Consider the following 16,655-nt stretch of genomic DNA (forward strand, 5'->3'; position numbering starts at 1 on the left):
AGTCATTTCAGCCAGAGCTGGGGAGGTGGGTCCACACTAGGCTGAGCCAGCAGAGCAGAGGCCCCTCCCTGGTGGTCCAGGTCAGCTGGAGCCACCTCTCCACCATCAAGACAGACAAGCTGAAGCCTCTGCACGGACTCCTGGATCCTGCCCTCAAGGATCATCCCAGAGACACCCCACCCAGCCGCCATGGGGACAGGAAGGGAGAGTGAAGGGCCAGGTGTCTACATCCTCCCCGCCCCCACGCCTTCACACTCGGAGGCCAGCATGGGAAGGAGGGACAGCAGGTGGGTGTGGCCCCCAGCTGGCCCACCAGGATGTCATGGGCACTCCCACACTGAGCTCCTTCCTTCCGGCTTCTCCTTCTTCCACTTCTCCTGCCTGGATCTCCTCCCTGGTGGGCTGAGCTCTTGCCTTCCTCTTGTCCCATGTCATGAAAGCAGTGGCTGGTGTCTCAGGCCAACCTGTGCATCTCACAGCTCCCTTCCCCTAGTAGTGTGCTCCCATGGTGCAGTTAACTAAACATTTCACAACATATAAATTCAGAAAGGAAACTTTTATTTCTTGTTAAGGGTGACAGCCTGCAAGGTAGCCATCCCGCAGGCTGGGAAGAGCAGCCTCTGGGAAACACCAGAGACAGACCTTTAGAAGCAGGAGGGGTTGGGGCAGGAGCTTTATGCTGAAGGGGTTGGCGAAACATACATATTCAACAGGATATAGGAGAAGCTAGGAATGTTCATGCTGGTGGTTGCGCTCCGCTCCGTGCTTATCGAACATACATGCCTGTAACATATGATCCCGGCTGGGCATGGTGGCTCACTCCTATAATCCCACCACTTTGGGAGGCCGAGGCAGGTGGATCACGAGTTCAGGAGTTTGCAACCAGCCTGGCCAACATAGTGAAACCCTGTCCCTACTGAAAATATAAAAATTAGCAGGGTGTGGTGTTCCACGCCTGTAATCCCAGCTATTTGGGAAGCTGAGGCAGAAGAATTGCATGAACTTGGGAGGTGGAGGTTGCAGTGAGCCGAGACCATGCCATTGCACTCCAGGTCTGGTGACAAAGTGAGACTCCATTTCAAAAAAAAAATTAGTATTTCATTTTATTCTTCTACATAAAGTATAAGGCCACACCAAGAACAGCACGACCATCTCTGTGATCTGCATGCACACCCCGGTGAGTTCCTGTAAGAAACGATCAACCCCTGCAGCTCCTAACTACCCTGAGACCTTATTCTATTGTTTCTTATTCTGCCCTCAATTGACAAGGCCGTTGGACTTTGTAAACGACCTTGACTCCACACCCTACAACCCCCTCCCAGCTTGCAAACCTACGACCCCCTCCCAGCTTCCAAAAAAACGCCCTAAAGTAACTTTCGTAACTTTCCACTGCCTTCCTCACAACCTATAAAATCAACTCCTATCCCACTACTCTTTGCTGACTCCATTTTCGGCCTCAGCCCGCCCACACCCGTATGAATAAACAGCCATGTTGCTCACACAAAGCCTGTTTGGGGGTCTCCTCATTCAGAGCGAAGGTTTTCACATAAAGCCAATTCAATTATCACTGGATTAGTAGGTCTGAAACCTTTCTGAGCACAATCTCACTACTGTATTCTTGAAGCATCACATACATTTTTGATTAAAAGTAATTTGTTCTGTTAGGGACAAGCTGCCTCAGAAAACCCCCTCCATGCAGGCTGAGTCCTCCGCACTCCGAGTGCTCTGCAGCTGCGTTTCTGAACTCCTATCTGGGTGCCAGGTCAAGGCTACCAGACCTGTTACAATTAAGCAAAGCCTGATTACAGCCATCTGGGCAGCTTGGGAGAGGACAGGGAAAACCAATGTTTGCCATCCACACTTGTAAATTCCTGCTTAACACATATCTGTAAAATCCTGATTTTTTAAAAAAAACTGTCCCCACAAAAGTCACAGGATGATGTATTGTAAGTAAGTCACAAGTAAACAAAATATCTCTGTGCCTGTTACAAGCTGACAGATTATCTCAGTCCTGAAACTCCATTATGCTCCTTTCACCCCATGTAAACCCCTCATTTTATAAGCTCGGGGCCGCCTCCTCTGACTGTTACAAGACAGCCAGTCAGGTTAACAAAAGGTGCTTTGCCTGGCTTAGGGTCTGTTCTCCTTTCACTACGTTAACATTACATGCTCTAATTTTTTTTTTTTTTTTTTTTTGAGACGGAGTTTCGCTCTTGTTACCCAGGCTGGAGTGCAATGGCGCGATCTCGGCTCACCGCAACCTCCGCCTCCTGGGTTCAGGCAATTCTCCTGCCTCAGCCTCCTGAGTAGCTGGGATTACGGGCATGTGCCACCATGCCAAGCTAATTTTTTGTATTTTTAGTAGAGACGGGGTTTCACCATGTGGACCAGGGTCGTCTTGATCTCTCGACCTCGTGATCCACCCGCCTCGGCCTCCCAAAGTGCTGGGATTACAGGCTTGAGCCACCGTGCCCGGCCTTACACGCTCTAATTTTTAAAATAATCTACTTGTGAGGAGCTCATTGCTTTGCTGGCGTCTGTGATCAGCTGGAGATGGTGGTGAACAGCCTGCTTGCATTTCTTGGAAGATCTTTTATTCTGCTGCTCAGCCCAGGTCTCTGCCTTCCTTAGAGACTGAGGCTCATCCATCAGTTTCCCTGATTCAGGAAGAGCAGGGAGTTGAATGGAGCAGGGACAGAGAGTAGAAAGAGGGCACAGGGAGGAGGCCTGGGGACAGGGACAATGACAGGAGAGGTGGGGGGACACGGGAGGTGGGAGAGAGAGGGAGGCTCTGAGAAGGACAGGGAGAGACAGAGCTGGGCACCCGGGGGGAGCAGGGAACCCAGAGGAGGCTCTGAGCAGAGGGGAAGGCAAGGCCCAGAGGGAGAGGGGAGGAGGAGAGGCCGATTGGGCTCTGGGCAGAGGGAGGAAGCCCTCACCTGGAGAATGGCCTGCAGCCTCCCACTCAGGGCTTGGCTGTGCTCATCTAGTCCCTCCCAGGGCTGGAAGGGGTGTCCCTGGTGATCCACAAAGGTGTCCCAGCAGTACCTAAACTCTGAAAAAGGGACAGGGGAGATAAGTCATGTACCCCTGTGGGAAGGAGGCACCGAGGGCCCTGACTCTCAGGACAAACTTCCACAGGCTGGTTTCAGTCCCTCCTGTTCCTCCCACTCCCCTCAGGATTTCGCTCTGTATTAGTCACTTCCTTCCCATTGGAATCTGGGCCAGGGAGAAGAGCAGGGGCCTCCCCAGAGGGCCTGAGCACAGGAAGCTGACCCTGGGAGACCCTGCAAGGCCCCGACAGGCCCCAGGGCTGCAGGGATCTCCCAGTGAGCCCCAGAAGGGGTCAGAGGGGGAGGTTTGGAGGCTCCAGCAAGTGAGCGGGAGCCCCTCCTGATAGGTGCCAATGGATGTGGGGAGCAGGGAGAAAGAGGGTGGGGTGTGAGGGAGGAAGCCTGGGGATGGAAGGGATTCAGGAGGAGTCCTCATTCTTCTGGAAGCCCCAAGTCTGTCTTCCACTTCCAGCCACCCTCCCCGCCCTTCCCAGGCCCCCATCTCCTGGCCTGGCCTCTCTCTTCCCATAGACCCCAAAGTCAGGCCCAGAGTGCAGCCCTCGCCTCTGCAGGCAGCAGACCAAGGCCTCTCCCCCAGGGATGCCCGCCCTCCCCACTGTCTAGAAACTCCCCAGGGCCCTCTCCTGCCCTGGCTGACCCCACCCCACTCCAGGCTTCCATTCTCACCACTGTATTTCATCATGGAAATTGGGGCCCCAGCTCTGTGCAGCCTGCGCAGCCCCTCCTCATATCCTGGACGATAATCATAGATGCGGGCAGCGAAGATGCGCAGGTTCACGTGTGGGTTCTCTTGAAGGAATTCAGCCACCTCCTGGGCACAGCTGAAGCAGGGGCTCCAGGAGATGAAGCAGGTGACCCGGTAGCGCTGGGCCAGGTCCAGCTTCCAAAAGGAAATCAGGTCCAGGAGGCACAGCTCTGCATGGCAGCCTTCAGGGAAACTGAGACTGTTTGAAGCCTAGAAAAGAAAGCAAGGTGTGAGGCCGTCTTTTGTGAGCAGGGAGGGACAGCCTGGATCAGGTGAGGCTGGGTGCGGGGCAGCCTCCCACACAAGATTAGAAGGGGCACCAAACCCCAGTTCCCAAGATGATTTTCTTTTCTTATTTTTCTTTTTTTGAGACAGAGTCTGGTTCTGTTACTCAGGCTGGCCTGCAGTACTGCGATCTTGGCTCACTGCAACCACTGCCTCTCGGGTTCCAGAGATTCTCATGCCTCAGCCTCCCCAGTAGCTGGGATTACAGGCGCCCACCACCACACCTGGCTAATTTTTGTCTTTTTAGTAGAAACGAGGTTTTACCATGGTGGCCAGGCTGGTCTCCAGCTCATGACATCAAGTCATCCTCTGGCCTTGGCCTCCCAAACTGCTGGGACTACAAGTGTGAGCCACCACACCTGACCTGATTTTTAAAATAATGCATTAAATCATTTTATTTGACATTACGAAGGGATTTCTCTGATACTGAGTATTTGGAGCATCCTCTCATTTTGCATCTGAGGTCAGTGCCTTCACGACCATCACTCTGGGCCCAGAGGGACTGCAGAGCTAGGTGAGGGAGGACAGATGCCACTGAGCTGCGTGTTCGTCCCTCGTGGGGAGACTGTTCTGGCCTTGCTGTGGGCTCCACCCTGGTCAGGACAGAATCCCAGGTCAGCCTCTTCTTCCTCAGTCTCTCTCCCAGCAGGATGTAACCAGGAGCAGGCACTGGGGAATCCTGGCCTTGTGAGGTCAGGTAGGCCCTGAGTCCTCAAATCCCACCATTCTGGGGGGTTGAGATCCAAGATGGCTGATCACTAACAGCTCGGGATTGTAGCTCCCACTGAAAGCGCAAAGAAGGAGAGGACGCCACACCTTCACATGAATTCTTGTTGCTCATGCACCAGGAGATTCCCAGCGGAGGAGCCCCACGGGTCGCCAGCGCGACTCTTGTGACCGGCGAGGCGGTTTTGCCGGCGCCTTGGAGCGACGGTTCTTGGTGCAGAGTCAGAAAAGCACCATCAATCTTAACGCCGCTGATTTGGTCGGTGCAGTGGGTTGCTCAGATTTCGGCGCTGAGAATCAGTAAGTTGGACGTCCACTCAGAAACCCAATTACAAAGACGGTGAATTCAAAGACCACAGATAGATAAATTTATAACGAAGGGAGGAAAACGGCCAAAAAAGGCTGAGAATGCCCAAGATCAGAACGCCTCTCCCTCAGCGGGGGATCACGGTTGCTCATCAGCAACGGAACAAGGCTTGATGGAGAACGAGTGTGTTCCAATTACAGAAGCAGGCTTCAAAATGTGGATAATGAGAAACTTCTGTGAATTAAAAGAACTTGTTTTAACCCAATCTAAAGCAACTAAGAACTTTGAAAAAAGATTTGACGAAATGTTAACAAGAATGCACAATTTAGAGAGGAATATAAGTGAATTGATGGAGCTGAAAAACACAATAGGAGAACTTCATGAAGTATGCACAAGTTTTTTTTTTTTTTTTTTTTTTTTTGAGATGGAGTTTTGCTCTTGTTACCCAGGCTGGAGTGCAATGGCACGATCTCGGCTCACCGCAACCTCCGCCTCCTGGGTTCAGGCAATTCTCCTGTCTCAGCCTCCTGAGTAGCTGGGATTACAGGCATGAGCCACCATGCCCAGCTAATTTTTTGTATTTTTAGTAGAGACGGGGTTTCACCTTGTTGACCAAGATGGTCTCGATCTCTTGACCTTGTGATCCACCCGCCTCAGCCTCCCAAAGTGCTGGGATTACAGGCTTGAGCCACCGCGCCCGGCCCCTTGAGCCACCGCGCCCGAAGTATGCACAAGTTTTAACAGCCGAATTGATCAAGCAGAAGAAAGGATATCAGAGGTCGAAGACCAACTCAATGAAATAAAACAAGACAAGATTAGAGAAAAAAGGATAAAAAGGAACGAGCAAAGTCTCCAAGAAATATGGGACTATGTGAAAAGACCTAATCTACGCTTGATAGGTGTACCTGAATGTGACGAAGAGAATGAATCCAAGCTGGAAAATATGCTTCAGGACATTATTCAGGAAAATTTTCCCAGCCTAGTAAGGCAGGATAATATTCAACTCCAGGTAATACAGAGAACACCACAGAGATATTCCTCAAGAAGAGCAACTCCAAGGCACATAATCGTCAGATTCACCAGGGTTGAAATGAAGGAGAAAATACTAAGGGCAGCCAGAGAGAAAGGTCGGGTTACCCACAAAGGGAAGCCTATCAGACTTACAGCAGATCTCTCAGCAGAAACCCTACAAGCCAGAAGAGAGTGGGGGCCAATATTCAACATCCTTAAAGAAAAGAACTTTCAACCCAGAATTTCACATCCAGCCAAACTAAGCTTCACAAGTGAAGGAAAAATAAAGTTTTTTGTGAATAAGCAAGCACTCAGAGATTTCATCACTACCAGGCCTGCTTTACAAGAGCTTCTGAAAGAACCACTACACATAGAAAGGAACAAACAGTAACAGCCTTTCTAAAAAAATTATCAAAAAGAGCATCAATATAATGAAGAATTTACATCAACTAATGGACAAAATAGCCAGCTAATGGCAGTATTAAACTCACATATATTATTATTAATTCTAAATTTAAATAGACTAAATCCCCCAATCCAAAGACAGGCAATTTGAATAAAAAACTAAAACCCGTCAGTATGCTGCATCCAGATCCATCTCACATTCAAGCATACACAAAGACTCCAAACAAGGGATGGAGAAAGATTTACCAACCAAACAGAGAGCTAAAATAAATAAATAAAAAGCAGAAGTTACAATTAAGCAACAAAGATCAAAAGAAGCAAAGAAGGACATTATATAATGATAAAAGGATCAATGCAACAACAAGAAGAGCTAAAGATCCTAAATACATACGCACCCAATACAGGAATACGCAGACATACAAGACTTATAAAGAGACTTAGACTCCCACACAATAATAGTGGGAGACTTCAACATTAATATTAGACAGATCAATGAGACAGAAAATTAACAACGATATTCAGAACTTGAACTCAGATCTGGAACAAGTAAATGTAATTAACATTTATAGAACTCTCCACTTTAAATATACAAAATATACACTCTTCTCAGTACCACATCATATCAACTTAGACGTTTAAAAGAAATCTTGGTTGGTTCCTTGTTTGTTATTCTCTTCCCTCATTTTCTTTTATATCTCCATTATTAAGGACAATTATAGGCATATCCATATTTAGACTGCATTCTAGCCCGGGCAATAAAGCAATACCCCCATCCTCTCTCCCTCTTCCTCTTTCTCTTTCTTCCTCTTCTTTATTCTTTTTCTAAAAAAAAAAAAAAAAAAAAAAAAAAAATCCCACCATTCTGAATCATTCCTGGGGAGAGCTGCTTCTGTGAGGGGATCCTGGGAGGGTCCTCAGGAAGCAATTTGCCTTTGAACATACCTGGCTCTGGGGTCTGCCCTAACCCTCTCAGAGCACAGGAGGAGGGGGAATGGCTGAGCCCTGGACCTGGGGGTGACTCTGGACTAGTGGTGCACCTGAGCACCTGTTAGGCTAATGTGGCCAGTTAGGCATGTGGGCCTGGAAGCTGCTGATCCTAGAGCATTACTGAAGACGAGATCTTCCCAAATCCCCGGGCCAAACAGCAGCAGTGCAGGAAGCACAGGTGACAGACAGTGTGCGGGACCCCACGAGTCCCATCCAGAACCTTCTAGCCATGTGTGTCCCTGGATGGGGAGGGCCCTGCCTGGATGCTGGTGGCTGGTGATCACCTCGTTAAGTATGAAGCCCCTGTGCTGGTGCAGCGGGACCCAGGTGCCATTGTGCCGGTGCTCCACCTCGTAACACAGGTAGGTCTGGTGCCATCCAAGGACCGAATGGTCATTGGTAAAGTTGTAAGTGAATGTGCCTGGATCCATCCGGTATCTGTGGACAGCGGGAGAAAAACCCAGAAAAGTAAGAGTCCTCCTGGACTGCGCCACCTCCCCCACCCTCCCCACGCTTTCCCTTAGGCACCCCGAATTCCTTCCCCCTGCTCCCCACATCCCTTGGCACCACTCAGGTGGGGCTCCCGCTCACTTGCTGGAATCTCCAAACCTCCTCCTCTGACCCCTTCTGGGCTCACTGGGAGATCCCTGCAGCCCTTGGGCCTGTAGGGGCCTTGGCAAGGTCTCCCAGGGTCAGCTCCCTGTGCTCAGGCCCTCCGGGGAGACCCCTGCCCCTCTCCCTGAGCTAGAGCTGGGTCTCCTTCCCTGGCCTCACCATGCAACCCAGTCCTGGCTCTGCTCACCCTCAGTCCCTGCCGGAGATGAACCCGCTGGGGCTTCCCTCCTGCAAGCGTGGTTAATACTACCACACCCAGCATCGGGCAGAGATGATCCTGAGCGGGACCAGCAGAAGAGCCTGCTAGGGACTTTTTTTGGATAATTCACAGGATTTTCTTCTGTTGCCCAAAAAACACCTATCCTCACAAGACCACAAATTATGAAAATAAAAGTGAACTCTTAGCTCCCAGTGCAGAGGCATTTCCAAAATAGAAATGCCAGGTCTTCTCCCTGGACTGGACAGAGGGGAGGATGTGAGCTCTGATGGGACTCTGCAGAGCCTGGAACTGGGGAAGCCATGGGAATCAGCTGAGGGGTCACGTGGGGACCCCTAAAGAGACCCAGAGAGAGTGAGAAGGGGAGCAGCCCGGGGCGGAGAGCCTGTTGGGGGCTAAGGAGCGGCTCAGGAGTGTGGGGTGCAGGAGGAATGGGGTGGGTGGAGCACGCAGAAAGATCTGGGTGGATGGGATGCGCTGTGAGGGTCGGGTCAGGACCCCCTGGGAGACACACACACACAGAGGACAGGAACCCCTCCCCCACCCCCAGGCCCACCCACAATGGCTGTCCTTGTTGCTGTGAGCTGCACTGTTTCTCCCCAAAATCAACATATTGAGGCCCCAACTCCCACTGTAAGGTCTGACCACCCCGTGGATGGCATGGTCACCTCTGTGACCCACAGGTACACCTCTGAAGGGCCGTCTGGAATCAGAAAATCGGAAGACCACGAAAAGTGGAAAAACAATGAACCCCTGAGATGCTTTACTAACTTGAGACGTTCTTCTATTGTTTCTTATTCTGGCCTTAATTGACAAGGCCATTGGACTTTTTAACTGACCTTGGTCAACCTTGACCCTAGGACCCCTCCCAGCTTGCAAACCTATGACCCCCTCCCATCTTGCAAGAAACCACCATAAACTGTAACTTCTGTAACTTTCTACTGTTTACCTCAAACCTATAAAACCAACTCCTATCCCACAGCCCTCCACTGGCTTTTCGGACTCAGCCCGCCCACACCCGGGTGAATAAACAGCCATGTTGCTCACACAAACCCTGTTTGGGGGTCTCTTCATTCAGAGCTTACATTTTAACCCTTGCTACCTCAAAGTGTGGTTGTATTTGGAAACAGGTCCTTTCTTTTTTGTTTGTCTGAGAAGAAGTTTCCATCTTTGACCCAGGCTGGAGTGCGGTGGCACAGTCTGAGCTCATGAAAATCTCCACCTCCCAGGTTCAAGCGATTCTCCTGCCTCAGCTTCTTGGGTAACTGGGATTATAGGTGTGCACCAGCACCACGCCTGGCTAATTTTCATATTTTTGGTAGAGATGGGTTTTCACATGTTGGCCAGGCTGGTCTCGAACTCCTGACCTCAAGTGATCCACCTCCCTTGGCTCCCAAAGTGCTAGGATTACACGCAAGAGCCCCCCGCATCCTGCCTAGAGACAAGTCCTTATATCAGGACCTTAATTTAAATGACACCTTTAGTGTGGGCCCAAATTCACTTGGCTAGGGTCCATAAATGAGGAGGACATTTGGAGGTAGAAAGACCCCAGGTGTGCAGGTGTACAGAGGAAAGACTGGAAGGGACCCCCTGTGAGCCAGAAGGAGTGGCCTTGGAGGTGGCTCCTTCTCAGGGGCTCAGGACTGGCCTTTAAGAATGTTGCTCAGCCGGGCGCGGTGGCTCAAGCCTGTAATCCCAGCACTTTGGGAGGCCGAGGCGGGTGGATCACAAGCTCAAGAGATCAAGACCATCCTGGTCAACATGGCGAAACCCCATCTCTACTAAAAATACAAAAAATTAGCTGGGCATGGTGGCATGTGCCTGTAATCCCAGCTACTCAGGAGGCTGAGGCAGGAGAATTGCCTGAACCCAGGAGGCGGAGGTTGCGGTGAGCCGAGATCGCGCCATTGCACTCCAGCCTGGGTAACAAGAGCGAAACTCCGTCTCAAAAAAAAAAAAAAAAAAAAAAAAAAATGTTGCTCAAAGCTTCCGATTGTCAGGCTTGTGAATATTCACACCCATTCATGACAAATTCGGTTACGCCAGGGAGGTGGAAGGAGCCAGGCTGGGGCTCCCAGGCTGAGGGGAGGGCGGCCTCAGGGGTGGATGGAGGTCACTCCGGAGGCAGAAGGGGCCTCTCACTCACAGGAAGGGCCCAGGAAAGCAGGGGAGACAGCGAGGTGGAGGGAGCAGAGGTGGGGATGAGGGTGGGGGTGGGGAGGGTGACCATGAGGGCAGGAAGTGGGGCAGGAGGGAGGGCAGGAGGGCTCGGCCAGGAGGGGGCCTGCTTTGGACAGAGGGGAGGCCTCAGGAGGATGAGCAGGAGGTGAGAGGAGAGAGGTGATGAGGCCGGAGGGAGACCCTCACCTGAGAACCTCCCCCAGCGTGATGCGCAGTAATGTGTAATTTCTAGACAGCTCATTCCAAGGAGCGAATGTCTCTGTTTTGTTGTCCACGAAATAGTCCCAACAGTGTTCAAATTCTGAGAAAAAGAAGAGAGAAAGCAGTCAGGCCCAGCTGGCCTCTCTCCTGTGACCCTGGGGCCCTCCCCTCCCAGACCTACTCCGGGATGTTAGTTACACTCAGTGCCAGACTTGACCCCACAGGCTCCTGTGGGACACTTGGCCTCTGCTGGCATCACAGACCCACAGGTAGGTGTGGGAGGCACCCATCGCAGATCCTCACGCAGTCCCTCCCACACTCCTGAACCCCCACTTCTCACCGCCGTAACTCATGATCTTCATGGTGGCATGAGGACTGTCTCTCCTCTGACACAGTCTGCGAAGCTCCTTCCAGTAATGTGGGTCCCAGAAGTAGTAGAGGCGGGCCACGAAGATGGTCAGGGTGACCTTCCCGTCTTCGGCCAGGAACTCAGCCACATTCCTTGCACACACTGGGCAGGGGCTCCAGGACACAAACCAGGTCACCTCGTACTCCTGGTCACTATGCGGCTTCCACTTTCGGAACCAATGGAGGAATCTCATCTCTGGGTGGTGTTGAGGCTTCGAATAGACCTGGGAGAAGAGGAGGGGGCAGGGGAAGCTGTGGGACACTGAGCAGGAGGAGTGCAGGGGTGGGGCAGGGGGAGGAGGGGCCAGGACAGAGCTGGGGGAGCTTGTTCATTGAAGCTCCTTTCCTCCACGCCCCTCTTTGGCTTGAGAGTTTGTCTGCTCCAAAGCTCGTGTTCAATGTTAATTGCTATTGCAATGGCCTTAAGAGTCGGCACTGACACTCGACTATGAGGCTGTGGGGACTGCACCTTTGTGGGTGCCACTGGGGTGGTTATGCAAGGGTGACTTCAGCCCCTCTCTCTGTCTCTTCTCCTCTAGCTGGAGGGGCAGCGTGTCAGACTAAACTCCTGCTTCCTCTGTCCCCGTGTGGTGGAGCAGCAGTGACTCCACATCCCAGGCCACTCTGTCTGCAGCATCCCCTGAGCTTCCCCAACAACCTTCACCCCCACGTGACGGTGCAGCTCACAGGACCCAGAAACTTTCTGGTGCCTTGACATTGGACTTCCCAGAGTCCAGAACTGGAGCCAACGCATTTCTGTTCATTGTAAATTTCCCCGTCTCAGTCATGCCGTTGAAGCATCACAGGGTGCACTGAGACACGTGCTTCCCTTCTGTTGGTAGTTTTACTGGCCCTGTTCACAGCCTCATGCGTGAATTCTGGCATCCATTCTCCCAGGCATCCATTCACCAGACATGCTCAGCCCCTGCTGTGTCCTGGCCCTCTGGGATCTGCCTCGTTCCCTGCCTGCTGTCTGCTGGGGAGGCCGCTGAACCTGTACTGTCCCATGTCGGTGGAGGGCACTGGCCACGGGGACTACGGAGCACTTAAAATGGGGCCTGATGAGAGACCTGGGCACAGGAAGAATACACCACTCTTTTGAGAGTGAGAAGAATAAAAAACTTCACTATCTTGTGAAGAATTTTTGTTTGTTTTTGAGATGGAATCTCACTCTGTCACCCAAGCTGGAGTGTATGGTACAACCTTGGCTCACTGTAGCCTCCACCTCCCACGTTCAAGTGATTCTCCTTCCTCAGCCTCCCAAGTAGCTGGGATTACAGGTGCCTGCCACTGCACCCAGATAATTTTTGTATTTGTATTTGTATTTGTATTTTTTTTTTTTTTTTTTTGAGAGGGAATATCACTCTGTTGCCCAGGCTGGAGTGCAATGATGTGATCTCGGCTCACTGCAACCTCTGCCTCCTGGGTTCAAGCAATTCTCCTGCGTCAGGCTCCTGAGTAGCTGGGATAACAGTCACATGTCATCATGCCAGGCTAATTTTTCTATTTTTTAGTAGAATTGGGGTTTCACCATGTTGGTCAGGCTGGTCTCGAATTCTTGACCTCGTGATTCTCTTGCCTCGGCCTTCTAAAGTTCTGGGATTACAGGCGTGAGACCCCACGCCCAACCAGTAGTATTTTTGTTTGTTTGTTTTGTTTTGTTTTTTGAGATGAAGCCTGGCTCTGTCACCCAAGCTGGAGTGCAGTGGCATGATCTCGGTTCACTGAAACCTCCACTTCCCGGGTTCAAGCAATTCCTTGCCTCAGCCTCCCGAGTAGCTGGGATTACAGGTACGCACCACTACACCCAGCTAAATTTGTACCTTTTAGTAGAGATGGGGTTTCACCATCTTGGCTAGGCTGGTCTTGAACTACAGCCTCGTGATCCACCCGTCTTGACCTCCCAAAGTGCTGGGATTTCAGGTGTGAGCCGCCACACCTGGCCCTGAAAATTCTATGTTAATTAATGCTGAAGTATTATGTGAGCTACAGTGGACTAAATAAAATAGTTATTCGCCAGTTCTTGTCGCCTTTTAGTGTGTGGAGACTGGAAACTCTTGCACTTCACTCCTGAGTCCCGGGTGTTTCTGTGGCCAGCACTGCCGTTGGCCAGACCTGTCTAGCAAACAGATGGCTTCCTCCCCAAACACACTGAAAAGTCTCGTGCCTGGATGGAGGAGGCTGCAGGGCTGGGTGGGAAAGGCAGGGGTTTTAGTGTCCCGAGTGCGGGCAGCAGGGTGAGGAGTGAGGCTTCACCATCCTGTGATGATACCTTGAAATGGAGGAATCAGGGCAGTGGCCAGGCAGTCAAGCCAAAAGGTCTGGGCCACGGACTTAAGAAATGTAGGAAGTAGAGGCTAGGCTCCGTGGCAGACGCCTGTAATCACAGCACTTTGGGAGGCCAAGGTGGGCAAATCACAAGGTCAGGAGTTCAAGACCAGCCTGGCCAACATGGCAAAACCCGGTCTCTACTAAAAATACAAAAAATCAGTCAGTCATGGTGGTGGGCGCCTGTAATCCCAGCTACTCGGGAGGCTGAGGCAAGAGAATCACTTGATCCCGGGAGGCAGAGGTTGCAGTGAGCCGAGATGGTGCCACTGCACTCCAGTCTGGGCAACAGAATGAAACTCTGTCTCAAAAAATGCAGAAGAAATGTGGGAAGTGGCCAGGTGCAGTGGCTCATGCCTGTAATCCCAGCACTTTGGAAGGGATCCCAACTCCTGAATCACCTGAGGTCAGGAGTTACAGACCAGCCTGGCCGCCATGACGAAACCCTGTCTCTACTGAAAATAGAAACATTAGCTGGGGGTGGTGGTGGGCTCCTGTAATGCCAGCTACTCAGGAGGCTGAGGCAGGAGAATTGCTTGAACCCGGGAAGCAGAGGTTGCAGTGAGCCAAGATCTCCAGCCTGGGCGACAGAGCAAGACTCCATCTCAAAAAAAAAAAAAAAAAAAAGGGAATGTGGGAAGAAACAGACAATTGAGAGCCCGCCGCCGCCACATATTTTACTTAGTCTTATGTTTTCTGCATTCCCAGCTGCTTAGATCCTGCCTGTGATCCGACTGAAGTTTGGGTGGTACCTGGCCTCGAAAGACTCCTGTGTCCCAAGGGAGTTTTGAGGGGTCCTTCTTTATCTTCACTTCGTAGCACAGCCAGCTGTAGGGCCGATGAGGGAGGACAGGTTCATTTACAAAGTTGTAGTAGAATACATTTCGATATATCCGCTCCATGGGATTTCTGAAGGCACAAGAGAGAAAGGGCCCATGCACAGAGCGCTCCCCGGAGTCTCGGAGCTGATGTCCACTCAACACAGCTCCTGGACAGCCTTGAGCCTCCCCCATCCCTCCACAGCCCTGAGAGTTTCTGCCACCTTCCCAGGCAGGAAGACTGAGGAGACAGGAAGAAGAGACGATGGTGGCAGGGGCAGCAGGGCTGGGTGACCTCTCCCTACTCAGGCCCCAGGGCTGGTCTTTCCAGGAGTACCTTCCCCACCCTCCAGTATTTCTGCCCACCCACTCCCCACCCATTAGGAAAATGCAAAGGAGAATAAAATGCCTCACCCGAAAATAAAAGCTTTTAACCTTTTAGCTCAATTCCTTCCTGACGCTTCACCTCTGCATGTTAACAATATTTGTAATTTATTTTATTTTATTTTGAGACAGAGTTTCCCTGTTGTTGCCCAGGCTGGAGTGCAGTGGTGAGATCTGGGCTCACTGCAATCTCCACCTCCCAGGTTCAAGCGATTCTCCTGCCTCAGTCTCCTGAGTAGCTGGGATTGTAGGCATGTGCCACCATACCCAGCTAATTTTGTATTTTTAGTAGAGATGGGGTTTCACCATGTTGTTCAGGTGGGCCTTGAACTCCCGACCTCAGGTGATCTGCCTGCCTCAGTCTCCCAAAGTACTGGGATTACAGGTGTGAGCCACTGCACCTGGCTAACATTATTTATTTATTTATTTATTTATTTATTTATTTATTTATTTATTTTGAGACAGAGTCTTGCTCTGTTGCCTGACTGGAGTGCAGTGGCGAGATCTGGGCTCACTGCAATCTCCGCCTCCTGGGTTCAAGTGATTCCCTGCCTCAGCCTCCTGAGTAGCTGGGACCACAGGCACCCACGACCACACCTAGCTAATTTTTGTATTTTAGTAGATACGGGGTTTCGCCATGTTAGTCAGGATTTTCTCGATCTCCTGAGCTGGTGATCCACCCCGGTCGGCCTCTCAGAGTGCTGGGATTACAGGCGTGAGCCACTGTGGCCAGCCAACATTATTTTAAAGTTATGGTAGAACCGAATTCCAAGGCCCAGGTCACTCCTCTAAGTGCTGCAAGGTTCTGAGCTCATGTGATGATAACCTGGGCCTGCAGGGGCCATTCCCATCTTACAGAGGAGGTGCCAGAGGTGCAGAGAGGCAGGGTACCATGCCCAGGACATGGAGCTTGGTGGAGGGAGCTGGGGTCCCTTTCCAGGCCAGCCCTGTCCAGCCTCTGCAGCACAGGCCCTGCAGAAGGGAGCCATTGAGGACCCGCTCTCTGTTCATTCAATCTTAAGAGCATTTCTCCTGATCATTGCACCTGGCTAACATTATTATGGTCATGTTCTCACACTCCATGTTACTGGTCATGTTCTACAAGATGAAGAGTGACCTTGGACTGGAACCTTCGTGTGAGGACATCTGCTCACCCTGGAGTCATCCTTGGGTGACATGATTTATCTTGTGCTTCAGAGACCATTTCCTCCCCAATACCCTCTCCTAAGACTTTGTATTTAAGCAAAGTCAATCTTACAGAAAATCCACCAAAGCCCTGTGAAGAAAATGCCAGATTGCTCCCATTGGCCCTTGGTTCAATTCTCCCTGTTCCAGAGCTGAGGAATGGGGGGAAGCACGCAGATGGAGCACCCTCCCAGGGTCACCAGCTCAGCAATGACTTTCAGGGTGAAGAACTTTGCAAAGGGAGCCACCATAGATCCGTCTGAACAGGGGAGTCTGAGCTGGGGCAGGCGGGGGAGGCGGCCCATTCAGAAGCAGCAGCCTGGCTGAGAGTGGGAGTGACACAGGAACCAGAGGGGAGGGAGCCCAGGGCTAGGGATGGGCAGGGACAGAGGAGGCCAGGACTGAGGCCCAGCAGGGCCACCAGGCAGGAAGGGGCAGAGGAGGACCTGCCGACAGAGCGGGCAGCCTACCTGATCTGTGGATTCATGCTCGGCCGCTTTGCTAGGCTTGTCCCAGTCCCGCCCTTTTTCGAAGTTCTGTGGTTTCCCTTTCCGCTTACAGTATCTTGCAGCTGGACAGCCCTCTTAAAGTGATGTCGCAGGGCCTTGTGAGTCATGGCACCTCCCCATTCCAGCTCAGGCACTGCTGTGGGAGGCCCTGGGGTGCTTTATCTTTCTCTGGCTCTGGCCGTCCTTCTGGTTTTCTCCGGGTCCTTCCCCCGGCAGAGGAACCTCTCATAAAACAGGTTGCTCTGTCTTTGTCTTGCGCAGAACTCCAG

At 51.6% G+C, this 16,655-nt stretch overlaps 1 protein-coding gene across 1 annotated transcript; it reads right to left on the reverse strand.

The window, feature by feature from the left end:
* Nucleotides 1-537: 537 nt before the first annotated feature.
* On the reverse strand, nt 538-16,506 carry LOC101036011 (DNA dC->dU-editing enzyme APOBEC-3G-like). The gene is made up of 8 exons (XM_039463207.2): nt 16,348-16,506; nt 14,243-14,399; nt 11,095-11,386; nt 10,740-10,854; nt 7,825-7,978; nt 3,741-4,029; nt 2,940-3,055; nt 538-2,657 (listed from the first exon to the last, which is right to left on the reverse strand). The coding sequence occupies exons 1-8, from the start codon at nt 16,491-16,493 to the stop codon at nt 2,649-2,651; spliced, it is 1,278 nt and encodes a 425-aa protein (XP_039319141.2). The 5' UTR covers nt 16,494-16,506; the 3' UTR covers nt 538-2,648.
* Nucleotides 16,507-16,655: the final 149 nt, after the last annotated feature.

This window comes from Saimiri boliviensis, chromosome 21 (assembly GCF_048565385.1).
Source record: "Saimiri boliviensis isolate mSaiBol1 chromosome 21, mSaiBol1.pri, whole genome shotgun sequence".
In the NCBI taxonomy this organism is placed as follows: domain Eukaryota; kingdom Metazoa; phylum Chordata; class Mammalia; order Primates; family Cebidae; genus Saimiri; species Saimiri boliviensis.

What these genes read in the sequence shown, in the direction of transcription:
- LOC101036011 (XM_039463207.2), bottom strand. Translation starts at nt 16,493, where the DNA reads ATGACTCACAAGGCCCTGCGACATCACTTTAAGAGGGCTGTCCAGCTG. An exon ending in GAAGATCATGAGTTACGGCG is followed by an intron (nt 10,855 to 11,094) that starts GTGAGAAGTGGG and finishes TCTTTTTCTCAG; the next exon opens with AATTTGAACACTGTTGGGAC. An exon ending in ACGCTGGGGGAGGTTCTCAG is followed by an intron (nt 7,979 to 10,739) that starts GTGAGGGTCTCC and finishes CGCTGTCCACAG; the next exon opens with ATACCGGATGGATCCAGGCA.